General features: G+C 32.6%; 1 protein-coding gene across 6 annotated transcripts in view; it reads right to left on the reverse strand.

The window, feature by feature from the left end:
• Positions 1–384: 384 nt before the first annotated feature.
• Positions 385–16,571, reverse strand: part of LOC134706291 (E3 ubiquitin-protein ligase ubr3-like) — a 40,920-nt gene continuing 24,733 nt past the window's right edge. For 2 of the 6 annotated variants that reach the window (XM_063565080.1, XM_063565084.1), the window contains 15 exons: positions 14,424–14,557; positions 13,987–14,097; positions 12,507–12,701; positions 12,035–12,168; positions 11,187–11,266; positions 10,743–10,851; positions 7,785–7,882; positions 7,380–7,498; positions 7,126–7,230; positions 6,593–6,718; positions 6,065–6,235; positions 4,539–4,748; positions 3,641–3,713; positions 3,412–3,478; positions 385–2,836 (listed from right to left, as the gene is read on the reverse strand). In XM_063565080.1, the coding sequence (XP_063421150.1) occupies positions 2,719–2,836; positions 3,412–3,478; positions 3,641–3,713; positions 4,539–4,748; positions 6,065–6,235; positions 6,593–6,718; positions 7,126–7,230; positions 7,380–7,498; positions 7,785–7,882; positions 10,743–10,851; positions 11,187–11,266; positions 12,035–12,168; positions 12,507–12,701; positions 13,987–14,097; positions 14,424–14,557 (1,850 nt within the window). In that variant the 3' untranslated portion in view covers positions 385–2,718. Of the gene's footprint in view, positions 2,837–3,249; positions 3,317–3,411; positions 3,479–3,640; positions 3,714–4,538; positions 4,749–6,064; positions 6,236–6,592; positions 6,719–6,797; positions 6,914–7,125; positions 7,231–7,379; positions 7,499–7,784; positions 7,883–10,488; positions 10,511–10,548; positions 10,571–10,742; positions 10,852–11,186; positions 11,267–12,034; positions 12,169–12,506; positions 12,702–13,986; positions 14,098–14,423; positions 14,558–16,571 lie in introns of those variants that run through there. The other 4 variants (XM_063565082.1, XM_063565083.1, XM_063565081.1 and 1 more) reach the window with 4 other exon arrangements.

A 16,571-nucleotide genomic window follows, 5' to 3' on the forward strand; every position in this document is an offset into this window, starting at 1 on the left:
AGCTTACTTTGCACTTGGATTTTTTATGCAATTGTTGTATCCTTTAAATGAAGTCTTGGACAACAGACTATTGTCAGACTAAAATTTAAACTATAAGGTCTTGGTTAACAAGGTAGCAATACATGAACAAATTTAAGCATCCCAGCACTTGGTTGAGGCTTGTCAAACATTTTGTTTTGGCTTAGCAAATAAAGGCAACAGTAGTATACCGCTGTTTGCAATTCATAAATCGATAGAGAAAAAACAAATCTGAGTTACAAACTAAAACTGAGGGAAAAGCATCAAATATAAGAGAACTACAACACAACAGAAACACAACACAAAACACTTCTTAAACTTATAAGAGAAACTTGTATGGAAATAATTATAGAAGAAACACTTCCATAGATTTTTATGTTTTATTTGATTTTATATCACATTAATCAGTTGACTGATTCAGTCATAACATTATTAGCAGAAAAATATCAACAAAAAACAATCCAACAAAGTATTAAATCATCTGTTAAGAGTCTAAGGTCTTGTGGGTCTATTTTATCAGTACAATACCCAAAGGTTTTTTATTAATGATATTTTAGAAGTATGCAAATTAAAAAAAAAGACCCATAATCAAACAGATTTTAAAATAGAAATTAAATATATACAAAAATGTCACATTTTTAACAATATGCTTACAATTTACAATGTGCACTAATTAAAAGATGAGAAGCAAAATTAAATATATCTTATGCTTTGTTATGGAAATATGTCTAAAATAAAATTTACTTGAATAAATCCATTTACACAATTTCACTTTTGGTCGCTTGTTATATATTTTTCAATATCAGAATTCATTAATTAGCAACTTTACAAAGTATATAAAAATTACTTATGTGTCAATTCATATCACTGCTTCATTGATTAGCAATTAGCTGCATCTTGAATTAGTAAAATGACATTATCAATACAATATCCTTATTTTATTTTAAGATGAAGTGCTTAGGTAAAAACAAGCAGAGGAAAGACAGATGTAATGTAATATCTATTCCTGTATGCAAAGTTAATACATCAAGTATTGCACCACGATCAAAATTCTTAAACAAAAAAGTAAACAGATTATAGAATACAAGAGATCTATTTCAATGGAGGTACTCAAAATAACTTGAGTAAATCAACCAAAGTCTACTTACAGATTACCCTGATATAACAGAATAAAAAACATAAAAATCAACAATATAACACGTATCCACTCTCCTATGCTATTCAGAATTCTTTAAACATGTCATACAAGTGACCACCTCTTATTGATTTGAATTTAATGATGAACTTAAACAACCATTTATTTTTCAACTACTTTCATACTTGACATTGCTTCTCTCACTGCCAAGATATCAGCGACTAGTTTTTTTAGTTCATTCAAATTTTTGTGAATTTTGACAAATTATAAAGATCAAGCACAAAATAATAATGTTAATAAAAGCAACTGTTTTTCTGCTGCAAAAATGGGTGTAAATTACAGATAGAAATATTCAAATACATTTTTTATAATCTCAATATTTTTCAAACTGTGAAAAAAAGATAAATGAGACTGTAATCTTAACATGTTGTTTCATTGCATTTTCTGTTAAAATATCCTTATACAATATGAGAGTCCAGGCATGAAACCAGAGAAAAAAATACAAAATTCTCATTATTTAATCTACTTATCACAATCATATTTCAGTGTATGAAATTTGAATGGAAAAAAATAGAAAAATACAACAGAATAAAACTGATTAATTCATTCAATGTGTGCATATAAAATAGAAGATGTTGTATGATTGCCAATGAGACAACTCTTTTTGTTTTTTGTTTTTTTGTTGATGCATCATATATAAACATTCCATTAATACCTGTTACCAAACAAAGCTATCATGTTTCTAGCAAGTAGGTAAAAACACCCAACATAATTTTACAAATAATGCTAAAACATTAATGTTGTGTTTGTGTTTGAAGACGGCTCTGTTTAAAAAGTTATATTAATAGCAAGTTAATTCTAAAATAATGCAAGTCTTCTAAATTCTTAAGTTAGCTCCTCAAAGGAGAGGGCTGTTTTTGCACATGTGGGCTGATAATCCGTTTCAACAAACACTTCATAGAAGGCTTATGTCAGCCCATAATATCTGCTTGTTTGATACTGTGGATTTATTTATTTTCATGGGTATCAATTTTTTCGTGTTTTGTTGAAAACTTGCATATTTGTGGATGTTCGATTTCATGGTTTTGCCAATATCTGTATACAAAGCCTATTAAATATATTATTCATTGAACATTTTAATTTGTGGTTCACTTGTTCCCACAAAAATTGGTATCCAACTAATAATAACAAATCCACAGTAATCCTATTCTGTTTTGGGCATATCAGCAATACAAATAAAAGGGTATCACAGAAAATATGTGATAAGAATAATCATCTATTGTAGACTATGGTATTATTTCTACTAATGATAGGCCAGTTCAATATGAAAAAATATATAAACACATGAATGATAATAAATTATTAAACTGGTGTAGCACAGTGAAGTTCTATTTAGCCATACAGGAAGCTGTAAGGTCATTAATTGGCACAACAGATATGTAATTTCAGTCATAATTGATACTTCATCTTAATAAAAAAAACATAAAGATGAGATTCTTTCAAAAAAGATTATCACAGGAATGGAACATACTTTATATCCTAAAAATACAGACATAAATGCAAACTCATAATCTGTCTAAATGCCAAATCCATCTTTTACAAGAGTGATCAAAACTATGTGATAGCCATTGTTGTTTTAGTAGGTTATATCTCTCTTGGCTCAGGAACAAAGGCTTTCCTCTCCTACAAAATCAAATATATATTAGTATTAAACTGTTGACACAGAAATATGTCTTGCCTGCATGAAGCGTTGAAAGTATATTGCAAATATTGAAATTAAGGAGTCAAACCTTATATTAAATTATATTGCTTAATAAATCTAAACTTTGCATATCATTTAAAGTCAATGAATCAAGGATAAAAATACTGTAATATGTGCATTCAAATTTCCTATCAGTTTTGTCTGAGGAAATGTTTCCATGGCTAAGGTACTTACTTTAATTCTCTGTCCTCCTCACCATGATCATCTAGGTAGATAGATCCCCAGTGTGGCCCTTGGACCTCTGATTACTTACTTTAATTCTCTGTCCTCCTCGCCATGATCATCTAGGTAGATAGATCCCCATAGTGTGGCCCTTGGACCTCTGATTACTTACTTTAATTCTCTGTCCTCCTCGCCATGATCATCTAGGTAGATAGATCCCCATAGTGTGGCCCTTGGACCTCTGATTACTTACTTTAATTCTCTGTCCTCCTCGCCATGATCATCTAGGTAGATAGATCCCCATAGGGTGGCCCTTGGACCTCTGATTACTTACTTTAATTCTCTGTCCTCCTCGCCATGATCATCTAGGTAGATAGATCCCCATAGTGTGGCCCTTGGACCTCTGATTACTTACTTTAATTCTCTGTCCTCCTCACCATGATCATCTAGGTAGATAGATCCCCATAGTGTGGCGCTTGGACCTCTGATTACTTACTTTAATTCTCTGTCCTCCTCGCCATGATCATCTAGGTAGATAGACCCCCACAGTGTGGCCCTTGGACCTCTGATAACTACCACTGTACTGGAGTTGATCAGTAGAAACATACCAGTACCAGCTCCACACTGTACAGAATGCTACAAATAGTAATGGGGTAAAACTTAAGTTTTATTGATACAATGTTTGGTATTAAACAACAAAATTCAGGCACCTTTTATTTTTAAACAGTAATTTAGCTCAGCTCAGTAAATTTCATAGGGGTATTATGAAATCACGTCTTCTATTAATGGTGACATACGGGGTAATCTGTTAATGTTAATATATTTCTTGTTCTTTTTTATACATAACTTGGCAGGAAAATACCTATGTGGGATAAATTAATTGATTGATCGATTTTTTGTGTTTTAAAGCCACATTTAAGCACTGCATTTATGCTATTTCCTAGAGGCTAGTTTTTATTGGTGGAGGAAGCCAGAGTGCCTTGAGAAAACCACGGACCTTTGATAGGAAAACTGCCTTGAATAAATTCATTAAAGGGTTCACTGACCCCCTACAAATCCATAAATGGTTAGTAAAATCCATGGCGGATTTACCTTTAGGCCTTCCCTCATTAAATTTTACTAACCAATACGTTTCTATAGGTGGTCAGAAAGAACCTTATAACTTATAAATTGGTATTGCATCTCCTAATTTTGTATTTGCTTGATTTATATTGTTGAGTTATTATTACTCATGGGGTGCATATTATCTTGGATTTCTTTAAATGATATACAAATTTCTCACCAGCTACAGTTGAATTTGTATACAAAACCACTGTGAAATGCAATTTTAACTTCATCTATGAAATTAAATGAATTTACAGTATGTAACTTAACTTGATCTAAGAAAAGATCCTTCTTATCAAATGTCCCTTGTTTACCTTTTTACACAAATTGAATACTACAAATATGTACTTCACTTACATGTACACACTCATAACTACTTTGTTGTTGACAACAAGACTGCCTAAAACAGAGGTACTGTCCACATACAAGACAGAGAGCTGGATCCTTGGGTACACTGCTACACATACCACACTGTCTACTGTTATAACTCTGGAATATCCTATAGTAGTGATGAGGTAATACAATCAACTGTGGGGGATGCCATGTAGGTGTGTACATCAATAAACTCTGAAATAAACAAACATGTTTTTAACTCTTTATTCGGGTTGTTGACACATACCCCATTTCCATTCTCAATTTCAATAATTAAAGGAGACATGTATTGTGTGTAAATTAATTGTGTTAAATCTAGACTAAGAAATGTCATGTTAAAAGTGTACATCAATAGACCACTTACGAGTTCATCCGTCACCGGCAAAAACTCGTCAATTATATACGCCTTTATGATGTCATTTACCAGATAGAGGGGGTCGCCTGTATTCCTGCACTATATACGTTCATCAAGCGTCTTAGTGATCGTCATTGTGCAGGTTAAACTAGAAATAATGGTTGCTCTGTAGGTACTTACTGACAATTCCCTAATGACAGCAGTGTTGATTATCATTTTTGAGAATTCAATTTGCCGAATAATTCGTACAATACAGAACTAAGGTATTCCAACCACTCGCTCAGCGTTGGAACGGAAGTGAAGACGCCCCTAAACACACAAATGATGGTGATAAAGGCACGTATAATTGACGAGTTTTTTCCGGTGACGGATGAACTCAAAAGTGGTCTATTAACACTTTGCTAGACACTAAGTTACACTGCATGCTACTGTAGGATGCCATGTTTAGATCTAAATTAAACATCTTTAGGTTACAGCAGGCCTGATACCTTTTCTGTGAAAAGAAATACTCCTAAACGCAAAACTTTCACACTCACACTATATGATTTTATGAAGAAAGCTGACATATTGATTACTATTTGTTACACATTCTATATCCAGATTCAATGTTGGTTTATAAAGCTGATGAGTTCTAACCTCCAGTTATAATAAATGATATCCTTATCCCATCATGAACTTACTTTAGAATCTGTTGGATGTTTGTTGATAAAGCTGATGAGTTCTAACCGGTAGTGGTACAATGTGTTGAACTAACCTTAGAATCTGTTGGCTGTTCATTGATAAAGTTGACAAGTTCAGAGTACCACAAACGTGTCAATGTCATGGGTTCCTCTATAATGATGGTAGTGTTTACCTTATACTTATACTATGTGATGGACTTACTTGTTTAGGGGCCAGCTGAAGGACGCCTCTGGGTGCAGGAATTTCTCGCTACATTGAAGACCTGTTGGTGACCTTCTACTGTTGTTTTTTTATTTGGTCGGGTTGTTGTCTCTTTGACACATTCCTCACTTCCATTCTCAATTTTATTTTACTTTAGAATCTGTTGGCTGTCCGTTGATAAAGTTAACAAAGTCAGAGCACCACAAACATGTCTTTGTCATGGGTTCCTCTATAGACATGGTAGTATTAACCTTATAGTATGTGTTTAACTTACTTTAGAATCTGTTGGCTGTTCATTAATAAAGTTGACAAGTTCAGAGCACCACAGTCGAGTCAATGTCATGGGTTCCTCTATTAACCAATTCAAACATGTAGCAGAACTACTGTCAAAACCAGTAAATAATCCAAGGTAACTGATAAGAATCTGGAACTCTGTGGCATCCTCCTATAAAAAGACAAAACTTTACTGCAACTTAACGGATTTAAAAAAAGGTTATAGCTATAAATCTTAAATGTGTAATACTGTAAAAAAAAAAATTAATACTGTAAATTCATAAATTTTAGTGTGTTCTATTTAGATTGTTGACATAAACATGAGATTATCTAGGAAATGAAAGAAGAAGTGGTACATAGTATTATATTTAATAAATTTTAAAAAACATTTGTGACATCAATAATATCACAACTTTTGAAATAATAATTTTTTTTACAGCTCATTAATACTATAAAACAAAATGGCTATCTGATAATGCAAACAATAAGTTTAATAAATATAAACTGAAGAAATAAGGAAAAGACAAACCTTAGGTGGTGGGAATTCTTCCTCAAACAAATGGAATCTGATGAGTGATGCTGTCTTCAGGAATGGTAAACAATAGTCCTGTACAGCATAGTCTACACTCTGTGGTGACCATACGCTCTGACAAATCTGTAAAATAACATGTAAAATACAGCATAGTCTACACTCTGTGGTGACCATACGCTCTGACAAATCTGTAAAATAACATGTAAAATACAGCATAGTCTACACTCTGTGGTGACCATACGCTCTGACAAATCTGTAAAATAATATGTAAAATACAGCATAGTCTACACTCTGTGGTGACCATACGCTCTGACAAATCTGTAAAATAATATGTAAAATACAGCATAGTCTTCACTCTGTGGTGATCATACACTTTTACAAATCTATAAAATTTCAAATACAGCATAGTGTACACTTAAGGATGTAGGAACACTGTCTGAGAGTAAAAAATATGTACAGTACATATTATTTATATTATGCTGTCCTGTTAAATTGTGATAAAATTACTAAGTAACATGAAATATACTTACAGCTGGTATATCTTTGTCAATCATATCTATATCATCATATAACCGACTGACCTCTAACCTTGTGATCACATGACTCAACATCCCTTCTAATGTCTGAAAGGGAACCTACAAGGACATAGAAATTTAAAATACATGTATACAAAAAATAAGTTCTTAAAGATATAAAGCATCAAATAATCAGTATGACTTTGAAGAATTTTTAAAAAGACCTCAATTTTCATAACATTTTAAAACAAAAAAAATGAACCACTTACAGGCCTGCCTTTCTTTCTCCATGCCTCTCTTTCCTCAGCTGTGAATTTACAACTTGTAGACACCAGGGCCTGGATAAATATCACATTGTATAACATCTTCACTATCAACTGATAATGTTCTGAAATAAAAATAATAGTAGTTGATAGTTTTCCATAAAAAATATTATACTTTTCTCCTTTTTTTTTTAATCTGGGGAAGGGGTTGCAGATAAGAAAAAAAAAGTATCATTGTGTTTGAAAATTAAAGATGGTGGATAGTAATCCTATATAAACCCCAACAATATAAATTTACTAAAATACTACATTCTTTTTGAAAATATCTCACAAAAATAAAACAACTCACCAATTACTTATTTGAAGAACCCAAGTTTAATAATTTCTGGCACTGTCTTTAACTACACATACCTTTTTCTATAGTAGATGGCAGTGTTAATATCAGCTGAATCAGAATAGCTGTTGGATCTCTTAGCAACAGAGGAACATCTTTCAGATATACAGACACACTGATAAAGAAAACAGTTGAGAGAACACATTAACATTTAAGTATAATTTTGTCTCAGGTACCAATCTTATAAAGTTGGTCTATTTCAAGAGCTAATTGACAGTGCATCATCAATAAAGTGGCTTTCATTTTAGATTATAACAAAAATGTGTCCAAAGTACACCGATGCCCCACTCGCACTATCATTTTCTATGTTCAGTGGACTGTGAAATTGGGGTCAAAACTCTAATTTGGCATTGAAATTAGAAAGATCATATCATAGGGAACATGTGTACTAAGTTCCAAGTTGATTGGATTTCAACTTCATCAGAACTAACTTGACCAACACCTTAACCTGAAGTAGGACAGACGGACGGACGAAGGAACAGACCAACGAATGGGTGGACGAACGAAAATACTCACAGACAAGAAAACATAATGCCCCTCCACTATCGTAGGTTTGGCATAAAAATGAGGGGGCATAAGGTGGGGATATAATTTGGACGAGGTAGAACCATGACTGTCCTACAAATGTATGTACTGTAACAGTTAAGATAATTTAAGTAAAAACACATAACGGTACATATGATGTATAAAATCCTAAATAAGTCACTTTCATTAAACTTGTAAAGTCAATGGAAACAGGTGTAAACAATTCAAATTTATCAACTTTTCCTTGTTTACCTTCCCTAACAAAGAGTTCCATTTCTTGTGTACCTTCCCTAAACGCACATCAATAGCTGCAACTTTACTATTATTAGGGCGTATTCCTATAGAGGGAGAAATTCATAAGAAAATTCTGAAAACATTTGGAAACATAATTAGAAATGATAAGTCTGTTGAAAGAGAAATTGCTTTTAGACAATTGGCTATGAAAGATGAAAAATCTGGAAGTTGGTTTACAAAACTACACAATTTAACTGTAATTTATGGATTGCCATCGCCTTATGATATCATTGAGAATCCACCATCAAAAATAAGCTGGAATAGACTTGTGAATAACTGTATAAATAATCATTTTTTACAAAATTTAAAGAAGGAAGCTAAAGAAAAGTCATCCTTGAAATATATTAATTTTAATGATTCCAACATAGGAACTGTGCATAATATTTGGAAAAGCAGTGGGACTGACCCGTACTCTGTTAATATGGCTGCAATTAAAGTTAAAATTGCCACCGGAATAATGATTCTTCAGTACCAGAGGTCTAGATTTTCAAAAAACTGTATCTCAGCAATCTGTCCATTATGTAACATTGAACCAGAAGATATGACTCACTTTATACTTAAATGTGAAAAACTGTCAAGCATAAGAAATCGCTTTATGCAAGAGTTGAAATCTCTTCTCGTAGATTGTAATAAGCCACCTTTGCTAATTCAAGAACTATTTGATGACAAGGAGAATCTTTTACATCTAATTATAGACTGTACATCATATCATTTTCTTACCTACAAGGAACAGGTCCGTATAGAGACATTAACCAGAGGTCTGTGTTACAAACTATATCACAAACGTTTACTTTTAATGTCTGAGTAAATTTGATTCGCATTTACTGGATTGTGTCAGGATTTATTCTGCAATATTGAGAGATGGATAGTGTTTGAACTGAAAACTCGTATCCAAGGCTTGTAAAATATCAAGTGGTTTTAGATTTTAAATATTTTATTAGCGTGTTTTATATGGAATAATTGCTTACCAAATGAACAGTGAAACGTTTTTTAGATTTTAAAGATACCAAGGACAGTGTTTTGAACAGTAAATGCTATTGCGAGGGCAGGAGTGTTTTAATTATAGTCTATAACACTATGTTATATGGAGATATAATAGTGATCCGGCTATGAACGATTGGACTGTGTAATATATATAGTAAACTACGTTTACATGGTGATGGATTAGTCCGCATGCTGTATATATGTTACTGTTATATAAATCATTATAATAACTACCTACGTATATTGATTTTATGAGTGCCCCGTGTGTAAGGGTTAGGGTGCAAATAAGGGTGCAAATTGGAATTACGCTATAGAAGCGAAGCTCCTGCTAGAGGAGGAAGATAAAGACTAGGTAACAGGTAACAGGTAACAGGTAACAGGTTCCATTTCTTGTTTACCTTCCCTATCAAAGAGTTCCATTTCTTTGGTTAAATTTCAACTGGGTTTCCGTCTGGAGGATACTTAAAAACTTTAAGGATAATAAAAGCTACAAATATAAGTATTCAGGGAGATTTCTGTTTTAAACATCTTGGATATCTATTATTGTAATGAAAAAAGGGGAAAAAAGGATCTTTTGTTTTAAGGCTACATTTCTGAAGTGAGAAAAAGTAGATTATTTTAGTCATTAATTTCGACAAAATGCACATTAATTTTGAAGAAAAAAACTGACTTAAGACATGAAAAGAAAAGAAAAGTTTCAAAGTGGTGACATGTTGTTTATACCTGTTTGTTTGTTCTGTTAGACCTATACCAGTGATATGTGACCAGACAAGTTGTTTTTGTTATATACCTGTTTGATTGTTCTGTTAGACCTATACCAGTGATATGTGACCAGACATGTTGTTTTTGTTATATACCTGTTTGATTGTTCTGTAAGACCTATACCAGTGATATGTGACCAGACATGTTGTTATATACCTGTTTGATTGTTCTGTTAGACCTATACCAGTGATATGTGACCAGACATATTGTTTATACCTGTTTGATTGTTCTGTTAGACCTATACCAGTGATATGTGACCAGACATGTTGTTTATACCTGTTTGACTGTTCTGTTAGACCTATACCAGTGATATGTGACCAGACAAGTTGTTTTTGTTATATACCTGTTTGATTGTTCTGTTAGACCTATACCAGTGATATGTGACCAGACATGTTGTTTTTGTTATATACCTGTTTGACTGTTCTGTTAGACCTATACCAGTGATATGTGACCAGACATCTGTATATGGTTTGGTTGTCAGGATCTTACTGTGCATACTTAACACATGCATCAATGGTACTGAAAAATATCATTTTAATTCTTTCATATAACAAATACAGACGAAACATGTAGACTATAGCAAATAAAATGGCAGACCATTTGAAGTGTTGTTGTCAATTTGGAGTATTATTTAAATAATTAACAAATACAACAGAAATATTTCTTCAATTTAATAAAGTAAAACCAATCTTATAAAATTTTAAAATATTTCATTCAAAGTCAAAAGTGTTATAAATTAAGAGTGTAAAAACAGTGTGACCACAATATATATGATTAAATGATTTTACTTCAAAATTAAAAATTTTCAATTGATATAATTTAAATTTTAATTTTGTTCCCAGCTGAATACTCACAAAATGAGTGTTTCCTTAGAGCTGAGGTGTGTTTACTTAAGTTTCCACATCGCTGTAAGCACTCTACTTCAAGATTTGTCCTGAAATTAAACAAAACTTTAAAAAGTTGCAGCTAATCCATAACTGCCCAGGTCAATATGTGAAAACCCAATTTTGGTTCAAGTTCAAATTGGAACATAGAATGAAACTTAACCATCAAAACCTTTCTGCAACTAAACACATGGTAAATGATGATTGTATGCGTGTTAAACACCCAGTGGAAAATCAAATGTATATTTAGGACAAGAACAATTCAATGCTATATGAATATGAACTCGGCTTTGAACTTTACCAACATGCAGAGCCTGAATTTCAATAGGCTTGTCTACAAGGTACCAGTCCCCAGGTCATCAATTCAAAATTCAGTTTATTAATGAAGTAGTTTTTGCTTACTTTATCTTATCTTTACAAAAAGGTGGCAAAATAAATGTTACACAAAGTAGGTATAGCACAACAAAATAAACTGTGATGTCGTGTATCTAGAGGCTACGAAAAATGTTTTTTGTTGAAAAAAATGCAACAGAAATGAGTAAGATGAAGAGGTAAACCAGTATACCTCTTTTTTTGGATTAGGGTTATTAAATTATAAGTGACTGTTCTTGAAGAAATGAGATATGATAATGGTAAGATCAATGACTAATGTTGACTGTCACAAATATAATAATGAATTCACAGTACAAATAGTGGTTCCCCAAAATGATCTTGTCATAAACTTTAACAAATTGTTGATGCAACAACTCTACTACTGGGAACAAGTTAAGCTTCCCTGATTTTGATAACAGGCAAGACAAAATTAGTATGTTGCTTACCTGGCTACAGAGCACACAAAGAGTAATACACTCTCTGATGTGTGGGAGTTTGTGTAAGTTTTAAACACACTGTATGTTGTGTTGGTTAGATCTTCCATTACACTACCCATCGTCTTGGTTACTGCTGAAGATCTCTGGAAAACAAGTAGGAAGTCTTAGGTAAAAGAAATGCAACATATTAGGAGGATGGTGAATTTTAAAAGAAAAATGGGCATGCTTGAAAAAAGATTATTTACTGCAGGTTTATTTGTTTTTGAAGTACATGTAATAATTGAGGGGATTCAAAGTCTGCATACAAGCCTATAGAAAATTATAGAAAAAATGAATGAACCTCAAAGACAAAGAGTTTATCATTCGAATATAAAATGTCATCAAAAACTGTCTTTTGCATATTGCATTGATATAGATAAGATGTATGTAGTTATCACAAGCTTCAAACATAGTATATAAAGTATATGATGTGTATACTTACAGGTGTTATAGGCCGAGTAACCATCATCTCAGCTATATCCTTCACCATCTGTACTTTATCCTTAGTAACAGGTTTAACTAGCGTGAACCGACTCTCTTCAGGAATTATGGGAATGACAGAGTTAGCTAACTGCCGACACAATGGACACCAATATTCACCTTTGTTTACTGCTAAGTTCTGTGTTAATTGTTGTGTCTAAAATGTTAATTGATAGAATAGAGAGATTCTGGAAAATTATATCTATTTACAGACACTTTTTAATACTCATTAAACTTATTTTCAAATTGTGTGTTCATGCTAACTACCGGTACTTGTAAACTACCAAAGGGCTTTTCACTATAAATGAGATAAAGAGCTCAACATAATTTGTTTTCTTAATACTTTTAAAAAACCATACCAATATGAAGTTAACAAGAGTCTGCATTGGTAAATATCAGATTTATGAATTGCCACATGTTGTAATTGCTTCATGTTTGTTACAGTTCTCATATAAACCTTCCACATACAAAATCTGAATTTAGATACTGTAAATTCAGAAATTAATGCGAGGTTTTTATTATTGCGAAAAATGCGACTGAGTTGTAAACGCAATAATTTAAACTCGCATTTTGAAATATTTTATATGAATTTAACAGGATTTTTCTCAAAATCGTAAAAATTAAAATCGCATTCAAGTCTAAAATGACAAAATCGCAAAAATAAATGCACGCAATAATTTCTGAATTTACAGTACAAGAAGTGGCCACTTGCCACTGACTGTACTCACCCTCCAAGATGCCACATTAGAACTGTGACATTCTATATGGATGTTTTGACTGCATGTACTCCCCTCAGTGATGCCACATAACAACTGTGGCAGTATAGATGTAAAAAGTGGCCACATGAACTCAGCCTCAGTGATGCCACATAACAACTGTGGCAGTATAGATGTAAAAAGTGGCCAGATGAACTCAGCCTCAGTGATGCCACATAACAACTGTGGCAGTATAGATGTAAAAAGTGGTCACATGAACTCAGCCTCAGTGATGTTACATAACAACTGTGGCAGTATAGATGTAAAAAGTGGTCACATGAACTCAGCCTCAGTGATGCCACATAACAACTGTGGCAGTATAGATGTAAAAAGTGGCCACATGAACTCAGCCTCAGTGATGCCACATAACAACTGTGGCAGTATAGATGTAAAAAGTGGCCACATGAACTCAGCCTCAGTGATGTTACATAATAACTTAGGCAGTATAGATTTAAGTAGTCACTTGAACACATAGTCACTAACAGTACTTACTCTATGAGCTGATGCCACATAATAACTATGGAAGTTTAGATATAAGTAGTGGCAACATCCCATTAACTGTAATAACACAGTAATGCAATAGAAGAAGTGATCACATCCCACTAACATTACTTACCCAGTAATGCCACATAAGAACTGTGGCAGTCTAGATGTACGTAGTGGCCACATCCCATTAACAGTACTCACCCTCAGGGATGCCACATAAGAACTGTGGCAGTCCAAATGTAAGTAGTGGCCACATGTCTGTACTAACACTCCTCCCTCCCAGCCAATGTTGATGGACATCTGACAGGAAGTCTGAAAACAAAAATGTGGCTAAATTCAAATTTGTTATCTTAGAAAAGTTATGCTTAATACCTTTTATTGTCTATTGTTGGCAATCATGCCTCATCACCTTATTCTTTGGTTCAGTTAGGGTTTGTTCCAGGTGAGGATACTGTTTAAGGGTTAGACCAGGATAAGAACGAGGGTTAGGGTCAGGGTTAAGTTGGTTTAGCACAACTTTAAATGGGTTCGCATCACTAAGTAAAATAATGTTAGAGAAATTATACATATTGATGTCAGAAATAAATCTTCAAAGACTCCTTCCATGAAATAAAAGGTGATTTATTTATTATACAAACCTCATCAAAATGTTCAAACAATGTCTTCAATCTTTTTCTATGCATTGAAGCACATGTGACGGGATGGAACTTAAACTTCCCTCCATCCACTGGAAGTTCTATAGGTGTGTCTGTCTGTAATCTGTGACCCAGTACTGTAATAAATATTATTGCATTAGATTTATTTTGTAAAACTAAGGCCACACCAATTTAATTTCTTGTTCTACAGATTTTTGGACTCCAAAATTTGGGGCGAGCAAGCGATTTGAAAATTTAAATAAAAAAATATTTATTTTGCAAATTCTTGAGGCTAAGCTTGAAAAGTAAAGGCGAGTGATTATAATTTTTTTTTGTAAACATAAAACAGTAGGTTTCGACAATACTAAAACTTGATTTATCACTTGTACTTTGTTATTTCTTTAATTTCTGAAGTATTTTTTCCCTGTTCACCAAGAAATAATTAAATCTGGTCTATTTATGTGTGACTGAAAATAAGACAATTCTCCATCTAAGTCATATTCAGTTTGGGGGAAACCCCTTAATGTTATAAATATCCCTTTTTTCATGTTTTATGAGTGATCAATATAAGTTATAATATATTTGTTTGTACAAAAGGGCTCATAATTTCTCAAAGAACTATACATCTATCTCGTATTAAATGGTCAAAACAGGTCCAAGAATTTTGTAATATTCCTGGACTTTAACCATGTTAACACATTTACTTTAACAGTTTAATATTATTCAAAATAAGTGAGCCCCTCTTTTAGAAAAAGTTGTTTAAAATATGATGTAACTCTCCTCTTTTTGAGTACAAAATTCTAAGTTTTCAAAGGTTTTGAATAGAAGAACTATACAAATCCTTGGTATTTCTATTTTCTTTTCTACATCAGTAAAATGACCACTTGTCTGAGGGAGGGTTGTTCTTAACCTGATAATAACAAACACTGTTAAAAGTACAACCTTTTACATGGGGCTTTGATACAGACCAAACAACAAGCTATACAGGGCCCCAAAATTATTCGTACACAATTCAAACAGGAAAACCAACGATCTAATTTATATATCCAAACGAGAAAATACCAATGAACAACATCAATAAACGATAACTGCTGAAAGACAGGCCCCTGAATCAATCAGGACAGGTGCATAAACATGCAGCGGCTATGGATAGTTTTGTTTTGCCAGCATACAATATAATTGCTGTTGAAGTCAAATCCTTCAGAAGTTCTTTGTACTTTATTCTAACAACGAACATATTTTGATAGGGAATATAAGTAAGGGGAAAAGAAACCAATGTTTTGTTCTTTACCGGTATATATTTCCACTTTTATAAATTTATATCGGAGCACTCCTTCTTTGGATAAATAGGTTTCATGCTGAAACAAATATTCTCACAGATATTTAAGAAGTGTGGTGGTGTGCTTTTATGTTTAAAATCGTTATATACAGGTTAGACTGTGATTTTAAAAACAAATGTTGATATATTTTATTATATTAACAAAAAAAAACAGTGCGGGAAATGAACATGATTACATTTCAGGATGTGGGAAGCGGGAATATAAAAAAATAAAAAAATATGTTTTGAGAAAAATAGGTGTGGGCGTGTCCGTCGAACAAGGAATCAAGTTGGTGTGGCCTAAAGAAGCAGATAAATTCTAATCTTGTTGCTATAAACATAAGTCATGGCTATCGTAAATTTCTAGTCTAATGAACTAATATTTATGCATTTATATGTAGGATAAACTTAACATAGTCATTTAGTTGTGAAATTATGTTTTCAAAATCATTTCTTAAATAATCATGATGATTTACAATTTGCTTGTAAACTAGCTATTCAAATATTTTTTTTTATACTAAACAAATCTTCAGAAGTTTGAACATCCATGTTCTAAACACTGTCATTTATTTCCAGTTTCTTAATTGAATAATAGAAGACCTTTATTTTAAGGTTATTTACAAAAAGTCAGAAAATAAATTCTCTTATTTACATGAATGATGTTGTTTTCAATTTCAGTTTATTCCAATCATTCCATTCTAAGGTAGCAATACACAGTTAGAAGTTTAGTTTTGCATTATGGCCCCTGTGAATTTTTTAAATATGAAAGTTTTTGTACAATAAAATTGATTTTTAGATAATTGAAGAATAATATAGCCTTCTTAGTGGGTTTA

Source organism: Mytilus trossulus, chromosome 2 (genome assembly GCF_036588685.1).
Source record: "Mytilus trossulus isolate FHL-02 chromosome 2, PNRI_Mtr1.1.1.hap1, whole genome shotgun sequence".
In the NCBI taxonomy this organism is placed as follows: domain Eukaryota; kingdom Metazoa; phylum Mollusca; class Bivalvia; order Mytilida; family Mytilidae; genus Mytilus; species Mytilus trossulus.